A 22,884-nucleotide genomic window follows, 5' to 3' on the forward strand; every position below is an offset into this window, starting at 1 on the left:
AAAAAATTACCTTAAACTAAGTCTGCCGCCGGCTTCCAAAGCGCAGGCGAAGAAGAAGCGGCGCAACAAACTTCACCGCAGCCTTTTCTCCAAGGACAAGGTCAATTAACAAATATAGGTCTTATACATGTATTAAAAATTAGGAGGACGAATTTACATCATTATTAAAAATTACAAAATTTGAATGAGTAAATAAAATAACAAAAGTTGTATTTCCAATAAAATTATTGAAAATTGTCACACAAAAAAATATATATAAATAAAAAGACAAATGTACAAAACGTACGTAATAATGTCATAAATCAATTACATATGTTATGAGGATACTGCACCACGCTTGGGCCAGACATTATTGTCGTTCACATAATCATCAGACTTGTAATATGCCTTTTTACAAAGTACTTCTTTTATAAAATTTTTAAATTTTTTGTCCGGCAAATCAAGAATCCATTTAGGCAATTTGTTATAAAAACGGATACAGTTCCCAACAAAAGACATTCTAACTTTGGCCAACCGATGCCCGGGGACTTCTTCAATGATACACGTCAACATATATAGCAATAATTTTAAGGCTCATTGTTAAAATCTTTGATTTGAGCAAATAAACGATATTTATTAATATTTCTCCTATGGGCCGTCCACATCAAAAGGGACCTTACGGCGCCCGGCACTCACGGCACTACGCCACAATCGCCGTTGTGTATTGTGTATTCGAACAACGGCAATAAAGACCTGAGTGCCAGCCGCCATAAGGTCCCTTTTGATTTGGACGGCCACAAAAAGAATAATTTTTCCACAATTTAAATTAGTCAGTCTGAAAACACCTCTGAATCTATAATTTTATAAATTTAGTCGCCTAAAGTCTTCCGACATGAGAATACAATACACACGTCCTATATCCTAACCCTAACTAATATTAAAATGCGAAAGTAAATTTGTCAGCTCTTCACGCTTAATCTATTCAACCAATATACCTGAAATTTTGTATACAGTTCAAAGTGCAAATTTCGGAAAAAATAACGATTGCCGCGGACAATCACACGCGGGCGGAGACGCGGACTAAAGCTAATAAAGCAAAACATACAGACACAAATTTGAATATAAAATTATACGCGCAAATAATTTTGTCATCTAATTATAATAATACTAACGGCCCGTTCCAGCTTTGCTCGGATAAATTATGCACCTAAACCTTTCAATTAAATCACTCTATTTGTATATATATATTTATGAGAAAGTGCTGTAAATAGTAAACGAAAAAAGAAGACTGCTGACAGAAATAGAATATAGAAGGGGAAGAATGATTTGGCCACTCGATACGACACGACGCCTTGTTTAAAATTATTTTTGAAGGAAAGTTGAAAGGAAGAAAAGGTCCAGGGAGAGCGAGGAAGAGTTATGCGAGCAACTGCAAGAGAAGACAGGCGTTGTGTCGTATCGAGACCTTAAAAGCAGAGCCGAGGATAGAGAGGCGTGGAGTATACTCCACCGACAAGAGTATATAGCTCTTAAATAAGAAAAAGATCTATTTAAAAAAACCTCATCAAAATCCGTTGCGTAATTTTAAAGATCCAAGCATGCATAGGGACAGATAGCGGAAGGCTACGTTTAGATGACAGGTTTAATACGCTTTACATAATATGATATCCTTACATATAAAACAAAATCTTCTGCTGCGTCGATCAAACCAACGATCGATCTATTTATTTAAAACCTTAAAGATTTTTAATATTGATATGATAATAACTTGCGTAATAACTTAAGACAGAAGGTCCCTTAACTAAATAAATTAATCGACTTGGTATTACATGGATCTGACAACATTTTACGGTAGAAAAACTGAGCTGCGAGACTTGGATATTTTACAGCGTGTTTTTGATGGCATTTCGTTTTACCTGAACGTAGTAGAATAATAAAAATTAAATTTAAATTAAAAAACAACCGGTATATTATGACCAACATGTCATGGTATGTGAAAGCTAATATTATAAATAATATTGCTTAAATCCTCTTATACGCTACATTAATTTGGCAAACTGCTGAATACACAACATCTGAGCATAGCTATAAGAACACTCGATTAAATTCTCTTTCCAATATGGCTGGTACAATGCCACGGACAGACATACACTGTATATCTATATGTCAACGTAACATAAAGACTTTACTCTCGGGAGTTAAAAAATAATCAAAATGAACTTTATAAGGCATTTTTAAGTTTTTTTTCTTCATCGTGTTTTTTTAGTCTTATTGTTAAATAAACATCAAATCTACTCGTAATTTTCTTTCTATTTTCACTAACAAAAAGTAGTTTAGTAGTAAAAGTAGGTAATATTATTACCATCGCATCGACGCAAATTTCGGAAAAAATCAAATTAAAATAAATTAAACCTTTTAAGTCACTGTAACGACAAAAAACTACCTATATCAACATTGGTTTAACCGTTTAGGAGATACGAGTACAATAACACAGACAGACGTGTTAAAATTATAAATACATTTTGCGTACGGGTTTCAAAATAATTACTTAACAAATTTAAAGAATTAATGATCAAAAAACCGAAATATTTAAATCGAAAAAAGGTGAGTATGTTTTAAAATTAATAAAAGGAGGGCTGTATTTACAATACTTATGAGGCACCGCACGGACCCTAGTCAAACACAAACTTTTGTTAAATACAAAACACTTTGATCCTTTACTCATTCAAAAATAAGGCGCATTACGTACAACATAAGGTCCCAAATCGGATCACGCGATAAACACAAACGAAATAAATGCAAAATATCACACAAACACTCATTAGGGATAATATAACTCACCGTTGTGTAAATAAAATTAAAATTTCACGTTAAAATCACAGCGTATGGAGCGTGTTGGCGCGAATTTTTTTACGGTACTGACGCAAGGTCTCCTAGCGCACGTGTGCTCGCGACGAGAGGCGAGCGCCGACTGATGAGAATGCGATGTGGGCCGGGGATGTAATAGTGGTAGGGTGGGGGGAGGGTGTGTGGAAAAGGTTTTAGGGTATCGAGGGGGCGCGTGGAAAACGCATTAATTTTTAACCGCCGACGCAAAAAGAGGGGTGTTATAAGTTCGACCGCTAAGTGTGTCTGTCTGTTTGTGTACATGGCACCGTAGCTCATCAACGGGTGGACCGATTCGGTAACAGTTTTCTTTATTATTATTAGCTATTTTTGCAGTAGTTCTCAGATATGTTTGATCAAAATCGGTTCAGCCGTTCAAAAGTTCTAGCGAAAACAATATTGAAAGTAGGGGTTTTTTTTTTAATTAGTCTCACAAATAAACTCTTTTTTCACATTTTTCCCTTATCTGAGCGATTTTCTATTTTGAAGCAAATGCAGACTCATTTTTGTAAATAATTATTAATAATAAATTGTCTAAACAGTGAGTTTCGATTTTGATCTCAAACATATCTAAGAACCACCTAAGGATGAAAATATATGTATTGGTTATCAAACAAAAAAAGCCGCATTCAAATCGGTTCACCCGTTGATTAGCTAAGGTGCCACGTACACTGACAGACAGACAAACTTAGCGGTCAAACTTATAACACCCCTCTTTTTGCGTCGGGGGTTAAAAGAAGAAAGCTTACAAACAGACAGACGCAACGACAACTTTGTTTTATACTATATTTTATAGTGATAAATAAATATATTAGGACAAATCACACAGATTGAGCCGGCCCCAAAGTAAGTTCGAGACTTGTGTTATGGGATACTAACTCAACGATACTATATTTTATAACAAGTACATATTATAGATAAACATCCAAGACCCGGGCCAATCAGAATAAGATCGTTTTCCATCATGACCCGACCGGGGATCGAACCCGGGACCTCTCGGTTGCAAGAACTTTACACAGCTACGAACCTTCGTAGCATCATAGCATTTTCTATGATTACGATTCATTGCAATACATGTGAAATCAGAATTATTTTCTCGTCTTAGTGTTTTTCTGGTTCCTTCCACGGTCGCAGAGCTTCGGAGTCCAGAGTCCACTTTTCTACTTCTAATATATGTCAACCGTCCTTGGGAATACTTCGTTGCGTCTGTAAGGACATTTAATAAACAAATATGCGTACCAAATTTCATCGAAATCGCTCCGTTTACGACGCATACAAACCAACTGAACCATTAAGAAATCACGATTCGCGCTTGCCATTTTTCCGCTGTAAGAATTCCAAGCCGAGTTGTTTTAGGAGTGACCGTTAGAGGGCGCCATACGCAAGTTTTTATATTAATCTCACGAGTTATATAACTCCAACTTGTGATATTTAATACATATGGGTATTTCGTTAAATGAATGTCTTCTTTTGAAGTGATAACTTGTTCAGCGGCGTTGTGCACTTCTTGTGACGCGTAGAAACTGTTAAACTCGCGTCCGGACACGCGTGAGCCTGATCGAAAATTCGTAACACGTCAAAAATGCACAACGTTAATATTCAAGTTTTCACTTCCAAACTTATTGCACGACATAAAAGTCGATGATATGTGGACTTAATGACGTAAGGCGTTCTCTAATGAAGAAAATATATGTTACTTACGCTTAAACATTATCAATCAAATAAAAAAACTGCATTCAAATCGGTTTACCCGTTGATGAGCTACGGTGCCACATACACAGACAGACAGATTTAGCGGTCAAACTTATAACACCCCTCTTTTTGCGTCGGGGGGTTAAAATATGTGTACACACTAGCTTTGTGGAGCTACGAACGCCCGTGGCGTAGCACCGCATCTACAACGCTACGAAAATTAATTCCCGTTTTTTCTACATATATTAATGTTAGCTTTTGCCCGCGGCTACGCCCGCGTAATTACCAACGAGAGCAGTATGAAAGGTACCCTATGTCCTTCTCCGTACTTCAAATTATACGAGTATGTATGCAAAATGCGTATAGACATTTTGCATTGATTGAGTGGATAGAGCGTTAGTTAGAGGTAACAAACAAACTTACATCCGCGTTTTTAATATTAGTTAGGATTAGGATAGAAAACTTAGTTATTTTTATAAACATGAAATTTTAGACACAATTTTTTAATGTTATCGGAGAGATCTTATTGCATTAAATGTGTGCCAAAAAAATCATGGCATGGCAGTGCAGTAAACTATTGAGTTCCCGATGTCTCGAGTCGTTCCTGGATACACCATCAGGTCACGCTTATGTTAATAACGCGTTGTAATTGAAACTAAACGTGTCTACAAAATTTCAGCTCAATCGGTTGAAGATATCTGCTTCAAAATTGAGTTGCGATTATTTCACCCGAACATACATTGCAAGTTAAATATAATCTTGTAATATTATACATGTTAAATGTACTAAATAGTACAAAACAAGTCGTTTCCCGCTGTCTGTCTGTCTCTATGTATGCTTAGATCTTTAAAACCATCTTATAGTCTCCCGCCAAACAACAGTGCTTGCTTGCTCGACTATCCTATCCTATTTGTAGACCAAATCTCATCAAAATCTGTTTAATGGTTTATGTCTAATTGGAAACACACGTACACACAGTGTTCCTGTGTTTGAAGTGGGATTATCTTTCATACGACAAATCGTCCAAGCTCAAACATAAGGCCCATTTATACTGGCATAAGACAGAATTGTATTTTACGAAATACTAAATAATATTGGAAAGACGAAAGTTTGTTTGTTTGTTACCTAATCACGCGTTATATACTCAACCAATATTCTTGAAATTTCGCATGTATATTCGACTAGTTGTTCGCTGCGAACTTATACCTTGTGAATGTAATACATTTTGACGAGTTTTGACAAAACTGTGAATTTTTCAAGAACAATACTTAACCGATTTTGATGCCCGGCGAATTTAAAAATTCTATTAACACATCCTATATATCATTTCAAATTCATCAAAATCAGATCCACGGTTCGAAAGTTATCGCGTTCATACAAAATATGTATTTTTGCCCCAAGTTGACTTAAAGACCTCGCCCGCTCGGTCAATTAAAAATACGGAGAAGGACATAGGGTGCCTTTCAACCCGGAAAAAACTATTGTTCCCGAGGGATTTGCGAAAAACCTGAATTCTATTATTTTCTACATAGTCGTATTCCTCATGGCTGAGGGTCGTGGTCATTACGTGGAATTATTACACACATAACAACTTTCTTGGCATTATTAATGGAGTGGTTTGCCATTGCCTTCTCCATTTCACAGTAATAATCAACCAGTGTGCAGGTTTCCTCACGATGTTTTCCTTCACCGGAAACAAGTGGTGGTCTATGAAAACTATAGGCCAATAGAAATGTTATTGGTGCCTCTTTCTAATTGTTTCATATTCCCACTTACGTTCTAGTTTGTGAAGCCGCGTAAAAGCCAGCGCAAAAAAGGCTTACAATTTGAATTCAGCTGTGATTTTACGACCGGCCGCCTACTTGGCGCCAACCCTCCTTGGGAATGATATTGTTGCTTATCAGTTACCTAGGCTATGTGTCCCTTAGTCGCCTCGTACGACAGCCACGGGAGGATATGGAGTGGTCCTTTTTTAGGGCGGAACCACATGCCACCGTAAAAATTAGTGTAAACCAGCCTTTACGATCACCGTGTGTGAAACGCAGGTTTAGTACATATGAAATAATTCACTATGGTTAGTAAACGTTCACGCTTAACTTAAACACAGGCGGGTGTGGGCAAAACACAGAGTAGACTGCGGAGATAAAGCTTTCAAATCTATACATACCAGATGTTGTCCAGGGCTTCGCTCCCTTTGGAATTTTGAGATGAAATATAGCCTATAGCAATCTTGGATAATGTACCATTCTAATGGTGAAAAAATTTTTGAAATCGGTTCAGTAGTTTCGGAGATTACCCGCCTCAAACATACAAACTCACAAACGCTTACATCTTTATAATAATAGTATAGATAATAAATAAAACTGAAAGCGCTCTATGTCTGTACATAGAAGATGTTTATGATAGTTCTTTATGGGACTAATAGAAGCCAAAACAATTTTTTTATTATTTTTGTCTATCTGTATGTTTTAATAACTACTGGATAGAATTTGATGCGGTCACAGTTGTATAGGGAATGGTCTAATTTAAAATATGGTATGGGTTTCATCGCAATACGTTGCTTAGCATTAAATTGACAATAATTAATGAGCGGACGAACGAATAGAAGCCCAGGTTATACATTCTCACTTTTCTGTCTCCACTTCGCGCGGTCGTCGGCGTCGCTAGTTGTCAGACCATTGTCACGCATATCATCCTCGACGACATCAAGCCAGCACTTCTTGGGTTTGCCTTCAGCCAGGGCCAGGCGATAGCTATATAGCAACATTTTATCCTTATACATAACTAGCTTTTGCCCACGACATCGTATATGAGTAAAAATCCGTTTCCCGTGGGAATTTCAGGAAATCCCTTCTTAGTGCTCCCCTGCACTGTCCAAGGAATTTACACACCAAATTTCAGCTTTCTACGCCCAGTAGTTTCGGCTGTGCGTTGTCTGTCACTCAGTCACTCATTAACGCATGAATTTTATATTATATAGTTTGTATATCCCTACTTGTCAGACCAAAGTGGCACGAAAGTAGGTTACGCTAATTTCATAGAAAAGTACCCCATACCAGACAATTACCCCAAAAACAGAAAAGGATCTTTATGTCTGATATTTATAAATAGGGAGTATTATAGCACATTTATCCCGCCAGAGTACAGCACTGTATGTTAGATACACAAAAGCTTTGAAGCCTTTTGGTTTGTCGATTAAAACGTTTAGAGTACTTTATTAATCCTCTCATTATGTAAGCATTCATTCATTTATATATTTCTTGGGTTTGCCTTCGGCCAGGGCCGCGCGGGAGCGGCATAGCCAGGCATTTGTTCCCTAACGTAATTTGCCGGTTTTAATTAGTGTGGCTTTATCTCCGTACCGTCGTTGTTCCACGATGTGTGTTCGCTTGTATCTCATCACTCGGAAACTGATCAAAGAATCAGATCTGTTCACTGAACTTAACTCAAAGGTAGGTTTCTTGTTTATCAACGTTATCATTTATAATCGTTCAACGTTTAATAATCGATATTTTGATACTTAATACTAGTTTTTTTGATATGAAATATATAGAATAGGAAGTATTACTGCACATTTATCCCGCCAGAGTACAGCACTGTATGTTAGGTACACAAAAGCTTTGCCGCCTTTTGCTGTGTCGATTAATACGTTTATTTTAGAGTACTTTATTAATCCTTTCATTATGTAAGCATTCGTTTGTGAAAATATACAACAATGTAGCATATTCGGGTGCCGAAATATTGGGAGAAATCGTTTTCCATAAGATAAAAAGACTTCGAAAACTATGGGATACGCCTCGCATTGTAAAATTTTCAAGCCAGTAAACGGTCGAAAAGAAATTCGAAACACTTCACACGTGAAGACTTACTAAAATATGGACTTCATACAGGCAAGATCTTCAGTTAAAATCAAGTTTATGACCACAATTGACCAAATAATGCAGAACATAACCTAAAATAGTGTTATTATTTTCAGGATAATCCACTAAATACTTCCTTTTTCCTTTAAACTCGCACCACGATTGCGTAGAAGGTCATAAATCTGCAACGATTATGGAAATAGGCGCTTTTTGCCTCCATAGGCAATGTTTGTGTACCTTAGTTGTACCAGTAGCGCCATCTGCGCTGAGCTTTGCGTAATATGTCCTATTAAAGGGAGAAATAAAGATTATACGAACGGTACGAGAAGTTTGCGGAACGAGACACGCAGCGGGAAACTGGAAATTAACTAAATATGAGAACAAATGCTAATTTGAATCATATATGTTTACCAGACTTGCAGAGTACGCGGTAAGAAAATTACTGAGATTTTGCTATGAAATTCGCGCGGGCGAAGCCGCGGGCTAAAGCTAGTTAATAATAAATACATTAATTTAAAACAATACTAGAGCAATAAAATATTTATATAAGTTCAATGTTTATCTTTCATAAATAAATAATAAAATAATAAATAAATATATTAGGACAAACCACACAGATTGAGCTAGCCCCAAGGTAAGTTCGAGACTTGTGTTATGGGATACTAACTCAACGATACTATATTTTATAACAAATACATATATAGATAAACATCCAAGACCCGGGCCAATCAGAAAAAGATCGTTTTCCATTATGACCCGACCGGGGATCGAACCCGGGACCTCTCGGTTCAGTGGCAAGAACTTTACCACTGCGCCACCGAGGTCGTCATATACTCTTTAATACTATAAAATCTTTTTCCATTCAACCATTCCGTCAATGATTTTATTGAAATTCTTTCTATAAGTCAATTTAATACTATTTGGTATACAAATATAATTTCCTATATAATCCATCATACAGACGTCTCGCTCATCCTTTGCTCAGCCGCTTGGAATAATTATCAAAAGGGTGACATGTAGTAATTCTATGAAGGACAGAATTGTAGAGGATTAGGGTACGGAATCCAAGCAATATGTATGTATTGTGGACAAAAAATCCTATTTGCGTACTGCTTATTATTCAGGGTTACTGGTATGACACGCAAAACCTGCTGGAGATTACTTGGGTATCAACATCTAAATCATAACGAGCGACTTATTCCAGGAGTTTTCGTCATTCGTAGTGTTTTTTTTTTTCATATAAAAAAAATATTATCTACTTTGCGATTCTACACATCTTAACTCTATGTAATAGCCGAGTAACACGAGACAGTGCAGTAGCGTTATGTAGCGGAATCGAACGTAGAGTTAACGTTTTATAGAAACGACATAACGACATTAAGGATTTTTTTATTTTATATATATATATATATATATATATATATATATATATATATATATATATATATATATATATATATGCAGTGTTACTAGATCAATTTGAAAAATTGATCCAGTTAAATCTCACCACGACTAACCTTCATAACTAATGACTAAAAGGCAGGGTGCATTTTGGCTTAGAGGATTAGCCTCGCTGTCTAGCTTTGCAGCTAGCGTAATTAATTCTTGATCAATTCCTGACTGTAAGTATATGATTCATTTATGTATATTTTAGATAAATTAAATATAATTATTATAGATATGAGTGTTAAACTGGCAAATTTCTTTGTCAAAATTAATTCAATATGTTTACGTTTTATTTAATTTATTTCCCCTTCATTAATGTCAAAACAGAGTATTTTTAGGTGATGTTTACTGTCGATATTGTCGGAGAGCTGAAGATGTTACAGGTTACCGCTGATGACAGAACTTGGACTCTGTCATAGCTCCTCTATAAAACGACTGTTACTTAAAGATATAATCTCACCGGAGATTACTCTAACCCTTGACGCAAGTAGTTTGCAGCTTTTAGTTATACTATTTATTTAAAATCAGACATAACACACATGTAAACCACTTCTTCATCTTCATAGTCGTATTCCTCATGGTTGAGGGTCGTGATCATTACGTGGAATGAAACACACACAACAACTCTCTTGGCATTATTAATGGAGTTGTTTGCCATTGTCTTCTCCATTTCATACACAAGTTAATAATAAACAACCAGTGTGCAGGTTTCCTCACGATATTTTCCTTCACCGGAAGCAAGTGGTAGTCTATGAAACTAGTATACATGAGTCAGATTGCTATACAAACTCATGTGGCACGAGTAGGATTCGAACCTCGGACCTTTCGATCCACAGGTGGGCGTCTTAATCATTACATACTTATATAAAGGCGAAAGTTTGTGTGGATGCATGTGTAGACAGACATACATTTACAAGACACGCAAAATCTACTGGACGGATTGTTATGAAATTTGGTACACAAGTATAATATAACCTGGAATAACACATGGAGTACTTTTTTATAATATAATATATTTTTTCTCACGGGAGCGAAGCCCCAGGGCGCAGCTTGTAATGTATAAATATCAGACATAAAGATCCTATTCTGTTTTTGGGGTAATTGTCTGGTTTTGGGGTACTTTTCCATGAAATTAGCGTAACCTACTTTCGTGCCACTTTGGTCTGACAAGTAGGGATATACAAACTATATAATATAAAATTCATGCGTTACTGAGTGACTGAGTGACAGACAGACAACGCACAGCCGAAACTACTGGGCGTAGAAAGCTGAAATTTGGTGTGTAAATTCCTTGGACAGTGCAGGGGAGCACTAAGAAGGGATTTCCTGAAATTCCCACGGGAAACGGATTTTTACTCACATACGATGTCGTGGGCAAAAGCTAGTTATGTATAAGGATAAAATGTTGCTATATAGCTATCGCCTGGCCCTGGCTGAAGGCAAACCCAAGAAGTGCTGGCTTGATGTCGTCGAGGATGATATGCGTGACAATGGTCTGACAACTAGGGACGCCAACGACCGTGCGAAGTGAGACTCTGGGCTCCGGCGCTCAACGGCCGAGGAAAGAAGTGGTAAAACGTTCATATGATTGTCTCAATCACGTCTACCTCCAACGAGGGAGACAGGGCTTATAATTGCGAAACTCGAAGGGCAAATTTATGAATATGGGTGGGCTTATTGATTGAATTAATATGGAATAAATCTATTCTAAAACCTAAACCAACTATACAGATAAAACTATATTTTGAAAATTTTATTTTATCATATTGTACTTTTTAAAAAAATTGTCGACTCTTACCCTTTTGAAACATGGACAAAAATAAACCTACATATTTAACACAGTACCTTTCTGCCCCAAAAAAATCACTCAACCGTTTGACCTTAAAAATACTAACACTGTCTACATACACTCCGATACCTCTTTTGTGAAATTCAAAAACAAGTGAAGCGGAAAAACATCAAACGCTGTCTATGGTCTATCGAAGACAAGGCGATTAGTCTCGAGCGGTGACCAATCAGCGCACAGCTCACTCGGTTTAAATATAGAACTACGGTCATTTGCGCTTTAGCGTCCGTCGAGTAAGCACGCCTGTGATCATACGATTTTTCGCTCTAATAAAAAACGAAAGGCTGTAATGTGTTAGCGTTATGACCAATAAGGTGCGGTCTATTAATTTATCGTCGAGATTACTGATGTGTACCTGTCTTCCCTTTTAGAATATTCATAGAAATCGGTATTTAACTATTAATAAAAAACGTTATTCTCTGATTAGCATCGGAATAATTATTCTTTGTATTGTCCTGTTCTTTCAATGTCAAATACTGAAAAGTGAGAGAGGGACAAAAAGAAAATCTACTCCAAGCCTAATTAGAGAATTAGATGTTTATGAATAAAGCGATGTTGAGATTATACATCCTATTAATTACAAATCAAATAATTTATTCAGAAATTAGGCTTTCACAGGCACTTATTCACGCCAATTTTTATATAAAATAGTAATTTCTCACAAGCTACAAACTACTGGCATTTCGGAACGACCACTGCTGAGAAGGAATGCTGAAAGAAACTCGTTCGAACAGTGTTGGTCCCTATCATGCCAGAAGAATATATATATTATAATCAGCACTCGGATCACAATCATAACCTGTTTTGATATACCTTTTGACTATGTACATTATGTACTTTTATATATTATTAGAAAAAAAACATTGTAAGAAACAATAATGGTAAGCCCTTCTGGCATGATAGGGACCGACACTGTTCAAATGAGTTTCTTTCGGCATTTCTTCTCAGCAGTGGTCGTTCCGAAATGCCAGTAGTTTGTAGCTTGTGAGAAATAACTATAAATATTGACGAGAAAAAGTGCCTGTGAAGGTCTAATTTCTGAATAAATTATTTGAATTTGAATTTGAAGGGCTCACCATTTTGTTAATATAAATTTATATATAATTTGTTCGCTAATGTGTCTGACTAAAGTAGGGAGATGTATTCAGGAACTAAGTGCTCATATTCTTGTACTTCATCACAGTCCTTATTTCAGGAATTCTCCATCAACAGCCGAGAGTCGACGTCTTTTCACTCAATCAAGTACTGCACGGATTGTTGTGAAACGGTGTGTACACTGGTAGAATATAACCTGGAAATAACACAAAGGGCACTTTGTATCTCGAAATTGTCACGGGATCGAAGCCCCGGGGCGCAGTTAGTATTATTTTTTTTTTACTGAATTGATAGAGGGTTTTTTTCTAATTTGGCACAAACATTTTATATTTGTATTAGCTTTCGCCCACAATTTCGTATGTGAGTAAAAATCCGTTTCCCATGGGAATTTCAGGTAATCCCTTCTCAGTGCTCCCCTACACTGTCCTAGGAACCTACACACCAAATTTCAGCTTTCTACGCCCAGAAGTTTAGGCTGTGCGTTGTCTGTCAGTCAGTCACTCAGTAACGGAAGAGTTTTATATATTTAGATTAAGAAAGTATTTTATATGTAAGAGTATTTTAGATACTTGCCGTTTTTATCTGCTATTGTGTACAGAAACAGCGTGTATCGTTCACATTGCCTTATGATGGAAATGGTGGATGGGAAGACGTTTTTAGTATCCTATATTCCATTTAACTTTTTGCGACTATAAACAATTGGGTCTATGAACTTGATGAACATTGGAGTTGTCTCCTTTTTTGGACTGTTTGTATGTGGTCGAATTCCTGGGTTTTATAGATCAAAAAGAAAGCGATCCAAAAGTAAAATAAATATTTCGATTATCGTCTATTACATTATTAAGCTTTAAAAATATGTGTAAGCTATATCTAAAGATAAAATATAGCCTATACAAATCTTCTAATGGTGAAAGAATTTTTGAAATATAATACACGAAAATATAGTTTGTAAACGACCTCGGTGGCGCAGTGGTGAATAATACCACTTGCCTCTGAACCGTGAGGTCCCGGGTTCGATCCCCGGTCGGGTCACGATGGAAAATGATCTTTTTCTGATTGGCCCGGGTCTTGGATGTTTATCTATATAATGTATTTGTAATAAAATATAGTATCGTTGAGTTAGCATCCCATAACACAAGTCTCGAACTTACTTTGGGGCTAGCTCAGTCTGATTCGTCCTTATATATTTATTTATTATAATGCCTAAATATCACTGATTATCGACAAAATATTTGACATTTACCTGACCCTCTTAGTTCTTGCGCGGTCCGATCAATCTGCAATCCTATTGGTGGGTTTTGTAAAAAAAAATAAAAGTCCAGATTTTTGTTTTCATACATATTTTATTTTGATCCTTAAATACTTAAATATATTTTTTAAAAAAATATATTGTTTTACAATATACTGTTAGTTGAAATTGAAACATTTCTTTATTACATTATTAGCATCTGCCCGCGGCTTCGCCTGCGTCTTTTTTTTTCGTCCGTAACATATGTTTCTCAATATCTCTCTAAGCAACGTATCGCGATGAAAACTATACCAGATTTTACATAAAACCACCCGCTATATGGAAGAGATCGCTTTGCTTTAGCGATAAGTCCGCCTTTGTGGCTTTTATTTATTTTTTTTTGTGGTTCTTTTTTGTTAATTTCGCTTTTGGTGCAATTGGTGTATTGTTATAATCTAATCAAATTCTATCGGGTGGTTCGCAGAGCGTTTCGACCGCTTCGCTCGCGCTGTCATTATATAGTTTCAAATTTTAACAAAGACTAAAATGAGTTTTACTATAATGACTTTACATTAATTACGCTGTACTGTAGTAATGTTAATTATATGAATCCTTCTTCAAGATAATTGACGGATTGTAATGACCGCGCAGCCGCAGCGGTCGAAACGCTCTGCGAACCACCAGTAATTTTTGCGTGATGCGCGAACAAACATACAGACAGACAGAAATTCTAAAAAAAATTGTTTTGGCTTCTATTAGTCTTATAACGAACCACCTTTATTGTTCTATAATATCTTCTATGTACATGCCTAGACCATCTACAGTTTTGTTATATATGTATCGATAAGCACTTTTCATTAAAAATATTAGATGTTGCCAGGGGATTGAGATAAAATATAGCCTATAGCAATCTTGGATAATGTACCTTTCTAATGGTGAAAGAATTTTCGAAATCGGTTCAGTGGTTTCGAAGATTAACCGCCTCAAACATACAAACTCACAAACGCTTACCTCTTTATAATAATAGTATATATTAGGTATCTAATTGGAGAAAACATCACACATTATATTAGCGAAAATTGTATGAAAATATTTGTACAACTTCTTCATAGTCGATTCTTCCTCATGGCCGAGGGTCGAGGGTCGTGGTTATTACGTGGAATCAAACACACACAACAACTTTCCTGGCATTATTAATGGAGTGGTTTGCCATTGCCTTCTCCATTTCACACACAATAAGAATCAACCAGTGTGCAGGTTCACGATGTTTCCCTTCACCGGAAGCAAGTGGTGGTCGATGAAAACTACTATACACGAGTCAGATTGGTGTACAAACTCGTGTGGCACGAACCAGGGACCTTTCGAATCACCAACGCTTGTAGAACATATAACATACTTATTTCAGAGACACGTTTTTTTTTTTATTATACACTATTAGATTTGTTTTTAATTACCTAAAGATTTACCACCACATACATCGTTATAGTAAAAAAAAAACAAATCATTTGATTCTTATCAATAACCTTCAATGTTCCAGATTGAGTGGCGACACGTTTGATGCCATATAATTAACTAACGACGCGTCCCGTCTTCGTTCGGGTGAAACCATAATAAAATAGCCGGTAAAATTACGAGCGAATCTTCGAAATTTGTTACCGTGGCACAATTTCATTTTTATATACTAAATAATAACAGGTAATTTATTAAATTTTTGAAAATAATTGAGTGAGACAAAATCTGGGATCGAGCGGGAATCGAACCCACGATTTAGGTGTACCTAACTGGCATTACGGTCTCAACAGCCCAGTGGTTAACAGCACCATCTATTCGATTCCCGCTCGATCCCATACTTTTTCGTCTCATCATTGTTTAAAAAATTAGTTAAAATGCATACGTGTGACATCCATTTAAACTAGTAACTTACTCAAAATATTCTGGGGTATTATACCAACTTAATAACAGGTATTAAACGCGGACATACCTTTTCTATTTCCCAGACTCAATTCAAATTCAAAATTCAAAATTCTTTATTTTTCTCCACAATCTATAAATATATTAACAAAGTAAACATTATGTTGCGAATTACATTTAAGAGACTGGTGTCTAAACTAAGCAGAGCTTGTATCTCAGTACGCCAGCCTCTCCCCACTTGGTGTACATAGTGTCATATTGTTATTAAAAAGTAAAAGTATAAAGAAAAACAATAAAACAACGAAAAGCTATCATATAAACAAATACAGCCGTTTCGGACCTTGTTACAAAGGTCACTGGGCGAGTGACTCAGCATGCTATGGCGACGACATTTGTCTGGTAGATTCTACCGTAATAAAAAAGGTATGTGCGCGTGTAATACCTGTTATTTAGCAGGTATATACGAGTAATTATGCAACGCGAAAGTTTAAAAATAATTTCATTTCTCTAGCAAGCCATTGGCACGCTCTCTCCAGAACATTCGCCGCACACACTGTTCATATATACGCTAGGAATTAGTATAATTAGTTCGTTTCTTGTGCGGTATACGTCTATATCCATGTTTAATGATATTCTCGTGATCTCCGCGCTTTTTTGTATACTGCAGAAAGAAAAATACATATTAGGTAATAAAATAATATGCTACACAACATTTACAATACTAGTGGCCCGTCCCGGCTTTCCCTCGTATGAAAACATAATAAATTATATACCTAAAACTTCACCAGGAATCACACAATCTATTGGTGGGAACCGCATGAAAATCCGTGCACTAGTTTTTGAGTTTATCGCGAACAGACAGACAGAAGCGGCAGAGGAGTTTGTTTTATAATATGTAAGGAAACACATAACAAAAAATGTGTAAATTCAAAGATTAGGTGTGGGTTGCACCAATACACTTTGACATTAACTCTAAGCTGCGCAGAAAAACGCTAAGTACTGTATTTTATATAAACTATCTCGGCGCGCAGGTCAATAGTTGATTGTTGAATGCAATGCAACCCAATCTAAGATATAATTTTTACAACATTTTTATGCGGCCTGCTTTACGCCGTAGCTCACTAAAATCTGTCTGTCTGTTACGCGTTTACAATTGAACCGCTGAATTAATATTGAGAAGAATATTTGTTTAGTTTGGACCCGGTTCCAAACATTTGTAGTTTTGACAATTTACTATTTTATTTAGTATTTTATCTGTAGGACAAGCAGCAGTAGAAGAAATCTAACTTGCAATATTTGATTACAAACAAACTAGCAAACATTGAGTTTTAAATAAAAGCTTGTAAATTACTATTATCTAACAAATTTTTGATAATAATTAAATGAGACAAAATCTGAGATCGAGCGGGAATCGAACCCATGATTTAGGAGTACCTAACTGGCATTACGGTCTCAACAGCTCAGTGGTTAACAGCACCATCTAGTTAAAGCGTTCGATTCGATTCGATTCCCGCTCGATCCCATACTTTTTTCGTCTCGTCATTGTTTAAATAATTCGTTAAAAAGCATTTGTGACATATATATTTAAACTAGAAACTTACTCAAAATATTCTGTGGTATTGCTGCTATTTTCAACGTGGTGTTTGTGGTCCGTGGCGTTATCATTAAGGTCCACATGACGACCACCAGCATGGATCCGGAACCCTCCATTTTTCAATCTCAACACTGCGAACCTAGAAATATAATACACTAGATGTTGCCCGGGGCTTCGCTTCCGTGAGAATTTGGAGACAAAACATAGCCTATATAGCAATCTTGGATAATGTACCTTTCTAATGGTGAAAGATTTTTTGAAATCCGTTCGGTATTTCGTATATTAGCCGCCTCAAACACACAAACCCACAAACGCTTACCTCTTTATAATAATAGTATAGATTAGGGAGCTTTAAATGAAACTGGGTCTTTATCTCAGTTAAAATATTTCTAATAAACTTGAATATAATACATAATCAAATAATAAATCTAATTAACAATAGAAAATGCCGCGTGCCGTCGCCCAATCACAGCACGGAATTAGTGCTGTGACCGCCCTGTAGAGATGGGACATCTCATGAATTGTATTCTCGCGAATTTATCGCCTAACAATACAGAGTGACTTTTTGATAATTGAAGACATTCATATGGAATACTAAAAGTTTAATATTATTTCAGAACGTGCTTTTACTAGTTTATTATGTGCGTCATAGATATTATTATCGATATCTCGGGTTTTAAGCAACGTATGGTGATGAAACCTATACCAGATTTTGAGTTAGACCATCTGTTATACAACTTTGAACCGCATCACATTCCATCCAATCGTTTTTGCGTAATGCACGTTCTAACAGGCAGACTACCAATATATATTTTAGCTTCTATCAGTTCTATTAATCCACCAGACGTTTCATATTCTTGCTAGCAAATATCCGACAGGGTTAATATTGTACCTATTATGTAAACAGTGTTAGCTAGCTAAGAGAACTGATGTACAATATGAATGGCAATGAACGATTTGAATTGAATTAGTCCCTTATAGACCTCCTTTTTTCTGTCCTATGTACAGACATAGCGCACTTAAATTTTTATTATATATATATATATATATATATATATATATATATATATATATATATATATATATATATATATATATATATATATATATATAGATAATAAACAATATTATAGATGTACTAATAATATTATAGCTAATTGGTTACGCGCGGCCGCAGCGGTCCAAACGCTCTGAGAAACACACCAACTTTATTGGTGTCTACCACATGTTGTTATAAAATAAATGAATGTTAAATCCAATGTGTTTCTTAGTGTTATACTTAAAATAAATAAACTCACTTAGGTACTTGTGTACAGTCGGCTAGCAGTACTCCCTGCGCACAACGTTGAGGTTGCGCGCGCTCCACTGTACCTCGCAATGTGTTCACTATGGACTCTTGTACACGACATTCCTCTGAAAAGTTACTTATATCTCAATAAAATATGACTATTTTGGGATACAAAGTACTTAACTACTTTACTTACGCATTGCATAATTATATATTAAACGACAGGTATTAAACGCGCACATACCTTTTACATTTCCCAGACGTTTCGGACGTTGTTACAAAGGTCCATGGAATAAGGACACTTGTCAGTATTGTGACGGTACTTGGCGCAGAAATAATATGTACCGCCATATTATTTCTGCGCCATGTACCGTCACAGAAGATTCTGCCGGACAGTCGTCGTCGACGTATCTTGCTGAGTCGGTCGCCCAGCGACCACGGACCTTTGTACCAAGCTCCGAAACGGCCGGGAAATAGAAAAGGTAAAATTTCTGTATTTATCACGTTCAGACAAAAGTCGTACAACAAAAGATGTCAGTATCTATGTACCTTATGCGCCTTTGGAAGGTTATGCGTTAGACACCAGTGACCCTGTATTAATAAAATTATAAAATGTTCACTCACTGTAAAGTCCAATTTTCTTTAGCCTCTGTACAGCCGTAAAGCTGTCAATGTACTGGAATATATTAGGGGTTGGCGACTCAAATACTGTTTCAAATTTATCATTACTTATCGAGGTTAATCCCGTGTCTTTTTCCTAAAAAAAATATATAATATGATTAGCCACATGCATCTATATTCGGAGTTGTGACGCCTCAAAGCCGAGCGTATTTTTGAATTCGGTTAACCGCCTGAGGTCAAACCAAACTGCAAATCCTAAAGCGCAGGTGAAGAAGAAGCGGCGCAACAAACATCAATTATATAAAGGTATTTTAAGTACTATTGTGATAAATTGCTATTAAAAATAGTTAACACCTATTTTGTATGCAAACAATACCTTAATTGTAAATATAGTGAACGATTTGAGTGGGCCGAAAACATCAGACTTCTCAATCCTCATCAGCCTATCCATTACAGCATCGGGTATCAACGAGCTCAGCACTCTGAATATCGAGTTTAATAATTCTGGCATCTGTAACAAACAAAACATTTCCAATATTTTAAACCGGTTGTCAAGTGGTTAAGACAATCCGCTTGTGATCGAATCGTCCCATATTCGAATACTACTCGTGCCACATGAGTTTGTATACCAATCTGACTAATATATAAAGTGGTTTTCATCGACCAGCACTTGTCTCCGGTGAAGGAAAACATTGTGAGGCAAACTGCACATTGGTTGACAGTTAAATAAAACTCACTTCTGAATCCGCGCGGATATTGTTAATTGGTATCTATTCTAGTAAAACTCGATCGAACACTAGCGTCAAACTTGCGGGTGCGTCGACGAATTGAACTAAACTCACTCCGGAATTTCGACAATTATATGTATTATATGTATTACAAATTTGAAGAACATTCACTTCTGTGTGCTAACTCTGGATAAGGAAATAAAGATAATATATCACGACATATATGTATATGTATAGGTCGACCTGTATGTATGTAAGAAACTATAAATAAATAAAATATAAATAAATATATAGAGACAAATCACACAGATTGTAAGTTCGAAACTTGTAAAGTACACCCCAAAGTAAGTTCGAAACTTGTGTTATACTAATTCAACAATACTATAACATATACATATATTAGATAAACATACAAAACCCAGGTCAATCTGAAAAAGATCATTTTCCATCTTGACCCGACCGGGGATCAACCCGGGACTTCCAGTGTAGCAGTACGGCATGATGGCCATTAGGCGACGGAGGTCGTCAACTATGTAATGGAATCTGAGGCAACTGATTTAACCATCTTCCAAGGATCGTAGCGTCATGAAAATTGGCAGCTGTGCGTAGTTCTGATGACAATATGATAATATGGTGCTGTCGAACTGATCTGATGATGGAGCCGGAAGATATACTGGAACTTCATGATGGAACGTCGTGTCATAGCTGTGTTTGGACTTGTTATAAAAGTCTTTATATTTACACTGTGGCGACATCTACCACGCCACATGCACAACGGCGCAGATGTAAAGGCCGACCAAACGCAACGAATAACAAGCCACACAAGTGATCCAGGACACTACGGACAGATGGCACGACGGTCGACATACTATGGACAGCTAACAAGCCCAGACCGCGCAGACAGTGCGTTTTCGATTGGAAGCATATACACAACCTCCGACACGACACCGTCTGTCGCGTGCGGTTCCCCAGGCGCAACACCTAGCCTGGCGGGAAGATCTTCCCTTTGTGGCGGTCGAGAATAATCACCTAGCCCCCGCTACAACACAAAATTATACACTCTTTGCTTAAATTGAATACAAGACTTCTTACTCACAATCATCGTAAGGTTTTCATATTGGCCACCTACAAAAATAAATCTCTATAATCCGATTGTCCGTATGTGTGTGTCGTTTATACAATGAACTTTATTTGAGTAATGAAAAGATTTATATTTTTTGCTGTTACTAAGACAAATACTTTTATAAATAAAATCGAATGTGTCCTCCACTGAGCTTTGATATATTATGTTTAACCTAATTTAGTTTTAATTTTTACAATGGTTTTAATTATAAACAGGAATTGTATGTAAAAAAATTGTTTGCTTAGGCGCTTTGTTTTCTTTGTGGAACTATATCTTTATAATATATGTTTGTCATGTTGTGGGTACACGCTTTTAGGTCACAGTCTGGCTCATAACTTTTGTTATATATCTTGCTTACATTTGTAGTGAGATATTGCTCGACTGTCATAAAGGGAAGATCTTCCCGCCAGGCAGGATGTTGCGCCTGGGGAACCGCACACGACAGACGGTGTCGTGTCGGAGGTTGTATATATGCTTCCAATCGAAAACGCACTGTCTGCGCGTTCTAGGCTTGTTAGCTGTCTATAGTGAGTCGACTGTCGTGCCATCTGTCCGTAGTGTGGTGGATCATTAATGTGGCTTGTTGCGTTTGGTCGGCTTTTTACATCTGCGCCGTTGTGCATGTGGCGTGGTAGATGTCGCCACATATTGATTGTAACCTGACCTGACCTTGATAAATAAATAAATAAATCTTGTTATGAACTTTGACCACGATTAGGTTTCAAGGTCTTATGTTGAAGCCGGACGATAGGCACAATTAATATTTAGTTATCAAAGACGTTAAAAAGTTTTTGGCTTTTACGTACACCTATAAAAACGTGTATTATGAGTGTTTTTTAAACTGTTAATTTATCACCTTTTTATCTCTGATGATATCAACTCTGAAGCTCTTCTCGGACACGCCTGATTTGTTACCAGGCACGAAACCAAACTTGACGTTGAGCAACGTCTGTCTGTCTGTCTCGCTACTGTATGTCAGCAACGTAGTCCCATTGTATGGAAGCGGCAGCGTGGAAATGTCTTGGTCAGGCCAGGGTTTATAGTCAATTTGGTGGCTGAAGTTTAACTGTAAGCAAATATTTTATTTAATGTTGTATGTTAGTCTGTAAGGTATTTATAATGTGGGCCACTGGCATTTGTATTAGGTTTTTCATACTGTACTTATATTATTACCTGAAATAAAATGATTTATTATTATATTGGGTTTTTCTATTTCACTCAAAATTAATTTTGAGCTTGTGGCCAAACGTAACCAATTGAAAAGAAAAAAGATATTAAGAGTTTAAAAAGATAGAAATTAATCAAAATCAAAACATTTTTTCAGAAATTAGGACATCACAGGCACTTTTTCGCGTCATACTCTAAATTAAATTATGTTTACCAAAGCTACAAACTACTAGCATTACGGAACGACCACTGCTGAGAAGAAATGCCGAAATTTGCGAACTACACGACATGTATCTAGTATAACTGCTTTTTGCAGTAGAGTATATATAATATATTGAGACTTGTGTGTAAGGATGTGTGTATGACACCAGTGGACGAAATTAAATAAATATATAAGTCTTAATATGTCTGATAAAAAAA

General features: G+C 36.4%; 2 protein-coding genes across 5 annotated transcripts in view; both read right to left on the minus strand.

Moving 5' to 3' along the window:
* LOC128682482 (1-phosphatidylinositol 4,5-bisphosphate phosphodiesterase epsilon-1-like) overlaps positions 1-2,932 on the minus strand; it is a 157,097-nt gene extending 154,165 nt beyond the window's left edge. For 2 of the 3 annotated variants that reach the window (XM_053767183.2, XM_053767181.2), the window contains exon 1: positions 2,821-2,932. The gene's annotated coding sequence lies outside the window, so the exon portion shown is untranslated. The remainder of the gene's footprint in view (positions 1-2,820) is intronic. The other variant, XM_053767182.2, reaches the window with a different exon arrangement.
* An 11,876-nt stretch (positions 2,933-14,808) lies between these two features.
* Positions 14,809-22,884, minus strand: part of cv-d (crossveinless d) — a 36,970-nt gene continuing 28,894 nt past the window's right edge. For both annotated transcript variants that reach the window (XM_053767187.2, XM_053767186.2), the window contains exons 25-30: positions 22,154-22,363; positions 19,823-19,957; positions 19,450-19,582; positions 18,836-18,950; positions 17,545-17,676; positions 14,809-16,604 (exon numbers count right to left, since the gene is read on the minus strand). In XM_053767187.2, coding sequence (XP_053623162.1) covers positions 16,451-16,604; positions 17,545-17,676; positions 18,836-18,950; positions 19,450-19,582; positions 19,823-19,957; positions 22,154-22,363 — 879 coding nt within the window. In that variant the 3' untranslated portion in view covers positions 14,809-16,450. The remainder of the gene's footprint in view (positions 16,605-17,544; positions 17,677-18,835; positions 18,951-19,449; positions 19,583-19,822; positions 19,958-22,153; positions 22,364-22,884) is intronic.

Source organism: Plodia interpunctella, chromosome 30 (genome assembly GCF_027563975.2).
Source record: "Plodia interpunctella isolate USDA-ARS_2022_Savannah chromosome 30, ilPloInte3.2, whole genome shotgun sequence".
Taxonomy (NCBI): domain Eukaryota; kingdom Metazoa; phylum Arthropoda; class Insecta; order Lepidoptera; family Pyralidae; genus Plodia; species Plodia interpunctella.